At 33.6% G+C, this 3,502-nt stretch overlaps 1 protein-coding gene across 1 annotated transcript; it reads right to left on the bottom strand.

Moving 5' to 3' along the window:
• Positions 1–240: 240 nt before the first annotated feature.
• Positions 241–1,478, bottom strand: LOC114261237 (protein LIGHT-DEPENDENT SHORT HYPOCOTYLS 4). The gene has a single exon (XM_028201482.2). The coding sequence runs from the start codon at positions 1,099–1,101 to the stop codon at positions 391–393; it is 711 nt and encodes a 236-aa protein (XP_028057283.2). The 5' UTR covers positions 1,102–1,478; the 3' UTR covers positions 241–390.
• Positions 1,479–3,502: the final 2,024 nt, after the last annotated feature.

Raw genomic sequence — 3,502 nt, 5'->3', positions numbered from 1 at the left:
GAATTTGTTACAAATCAAATTAACACATTCCTGTTATGTCATGATAGATTTTTTCTTTCCATATTGGGGTTTTACCTGAATATTTTAATGCTGTAAATGATAAATGCCTCACCTTTCTAAATGCCACCCAGTTCAAATAGCAACATTGCAATTGTTTTGTATGCCCCAAAATGGATAATACATAGTTACATACATACATATATAGGATGAGAATTAGAAAAAACATTTGCCCTTATTATCTAACCCAGAAATATACTTTACCCTAAAAGCTTGATATGCTGATGGGTAGTTTTCATTACTCATAAATAGACAAACAAAACCCAGAAACACATTACTGATTACACTGACTTAACAACAACAAACCCTAGTTTCAAAGCTACTTATTAATTTCTAGTTCCATACAGATAGAGCAATCATTGAGCTCCTTGATTCTGAACAATCCACCATAGCCAGACCTTCATTGGGTTCAGAAGAATGGCCCAAAAAACCATGTTGAGCAGTATTAAACCCTGATCTCACAGACCCATTTGAAGGCTCACCCATTACAAGTCCTTGTTTAAGTGGCTTTTTTCTCTTCTTCTTCTCATAGGCAATTCCTCTAGCTTTTGCTTGAGCGTCCCTCACTTCCCGGAGATACAACCTGACGGCGCGTGCTCCAAAAGGGTTGGTCTCCGGCTGCCCACCGTTCTCTTCGAAGGCGGCGCGTAGGCGTCCGACGAGGGCGTCGAGGCTGCCCCAGGCTTGTTTGAGAGGGCAAGGACACGGCGCCGGAGGGTGGGGGTGTCCGAAGTAGTGGCAGGTGGTGACGTGGACTTTGGTTTTGCCGAATTGGTCGAGGTATCGGAGGAATTCGAGGACATGAGCTCCGCTGCAGCGGGAGAGAATTAGCGGCGGTCGGTGGTTTTTTAGGTACTGGCCGAATGTGTTCCAGTCTCGGCGTTTTTGTGATTCATATCGGCTTAGTGGCGGCGGTAGTGGTGGTTGTAGTGGTGGTAATTGGTGGTGGTTGGTGACGCTGTTTTCCGATATGGAACTGCTGCTGCTGGTGGAGTTGCAGCGGCTTCTGGAGGCGGAAGCGGCGGCTGCGATTGCGGCCGACATGTTATGGTACTTTAGGGTTTGTGGAATTTTTTTTTTTTTTTTTGGGGGGGGTGGGGGGGTGGGGGTGGGGGTGGTGTTAGAGTTTAGAGAGGAAAGTAGGTATTTTGGATCATAATTTGAAGTTTGAGATTGAGAAGAGAACTGTTTTGAGATAAAAGTTTATTTAGCAAGCAAGAAACAGGCATTGAAGCATGGAGAGAGAGAGAGAATAAGAGTTGCTTTGATTTGGTATAAAGTGGATTCACACTGAGAGACAACAGTTATGGAAGTGTTTTGGGTCCTAAGAAGACAAAGTGCATGCACCCCTGAAAGAAATATATGGACTGAATTTAGAGAGAGAGGGAGAGAGATGAGAAAACAAGAATGAATGAGTGAGAGATGTGGTTGAAGCTATAAAGAGGCAGAGGAGGGGAAGCGTAAAGTATCAAAATTCTTAATAAAGATATAGATATATCATTAAAGGACAAATTACGATGGTATACTTTGATCCTGGTGTTGTTAATTGTATGAAAATTGACATAAAATTTAAAATTAATGGTTAAAATTGGCTAATGATTTTGGTCCAGTTCAAGATCGGACTGGATCGTACTGTTGAGCTCTCACGGGTTCACCACGGATTTCGTTTTGATAATTCGAACCGTTCAATGTGTAGAAGTCGTCGAGTACTATATGCCTGTAAACAATCACGTTGATCGGATATCGATAGCTATGTGAAAAAAATAGTTTTTTATCAACCGTTAATTTTTTTCACCGTCCATTTTTTTCATACAAAATTGATTTGATCACATAGCTATTGATATCCGACCAACGTGATTTTTTATAGTCATATAGTACTCGACGAGTTCTACACATTGAACGGTTCAGATTATCAAAAAGGGCCCAAAAAATGAGCCCCATGAGCCGGACTGAACAAGTCCAGTCTTGATCTCAACTTAAGACAAGCTGAACCCTAAAATTAAATGGATTAAAAATATAGAGATTAAAATTATACAAAGAATAAAATATAAAGACTATTAATATAATTTGTCTATTATTAAACTATATAAGTGTACTTTTTTGCATACGTACACTTATTTGGGTCACATCAATCAATATATTCTTTCTATTTTTTTACACATCTTTTTGTAAAAAGTTAAAAAATACAATTATTTAGAGCATTCCAAATCCAAATCTCATTGTATAATGATTAATATCAATTTTTTTTTTTTATCGGCTAATGTTAGTTTTAGATTAGTATCTATGGGAGAAAATCTTTCCACCCTTGACAAAGCATCTAAGTGCTTGCACATCTTTAATTCAACTCTCTTAAGAGAAATTGAATTCATGACCTCTTTGAAATTAAGCCCTAAAGAAAATATGATGGCCAATTAGGGTAAGCCTAATTGATTTGATTAATATCATATGTAATAATCAATATTTAAAACTTGACGTGTTCAATTAGTAGTATTTTGTATTTTTTGAAATTATTTTTATTTTTTTAGTCATGTAAATACATATTACTAATTTGTAAGACCTAATTAGAATAGCTAAAATATAAAATATATATAAATATAAAATATATATATATATATATATGATAAATCACACGTATATATGAAAGCACAAATTTTCGTGGTTCATTTAGAAATTGAGACTACATCCACAATAGTGTTGCGATTTTTAACATAATTATAAAAATTATAAAAAATAAGATAAGAAGTTGAATTCATGATCTAATGATTAATGCCGCTTCTTATAAGATGAAAATTGATAATCAATAATAAAAGTATTTATATTTCAATTTTTTAACTTATTTAATTTATTTTTACCTCTTAAATAATAATTGAACATTTTACCAAATCCTTTGGCATAATCTCTAAATAAAAATAAAAGGCTTTGTTTGGTTTAAATGATTAGAAATTATTTTTATGCATTTTTGTTTATTTTTATTGAACTTTTTTTTCATTTTTTAGTCAAATTTGTTTTTAATTTTATAGATACATTAAGATTAGATTTATTTAAAACAGTAAAAAAATATAAAAAAATACTAAAAAAACGAAAATTGAAGAGAATAAAAATCACACAGATTTTTAATTGAATTTTCATTTGTTTTTAGTCAATTTTTTAGATTTATCTAGATTAGGTGTAACTAAAAAGTGCAAAAGATTAACTAAGTTTGGGAAAAAAGAAAAAAACTAAACACAACAATTCATTTAAAAGTAATTTTTAAAAAATCAAATCAAATAAAATTAAATATTTTAAGTTATTCTTATGGTATCTTTTGGGAGCATTCTAAGCCTCTGTTTGGAAAGTGGGTTGGCTTTTTAGCTTTTTGGCTTTTTTAGCTATTTTAGCCTGGGCTAAAAAGCTTGGTTTGGGAAGGACTTTTTGGCTTTTTGGTTTTTTTGACTTTTTTTGTGAA

The sequence above is a fragment of the Camellia sinensis genome, chromosome 9 (genome assembly GCF_055761805.1).
Source record: "Camellia sinensis isolate YWXY chromosome 9, ASM5576180v1, whole genome shotgun sequence".
Classification (NCBI taxonomy): Eukaryota; Viridiplantae; Streptophyta; class Magnoliopsida; order Ericales; family Theaceae; genus Camellia; species Camellia sinensis.
This window is presented reverse-complemented; position numbering and strand designations above follow the sequence as displayed.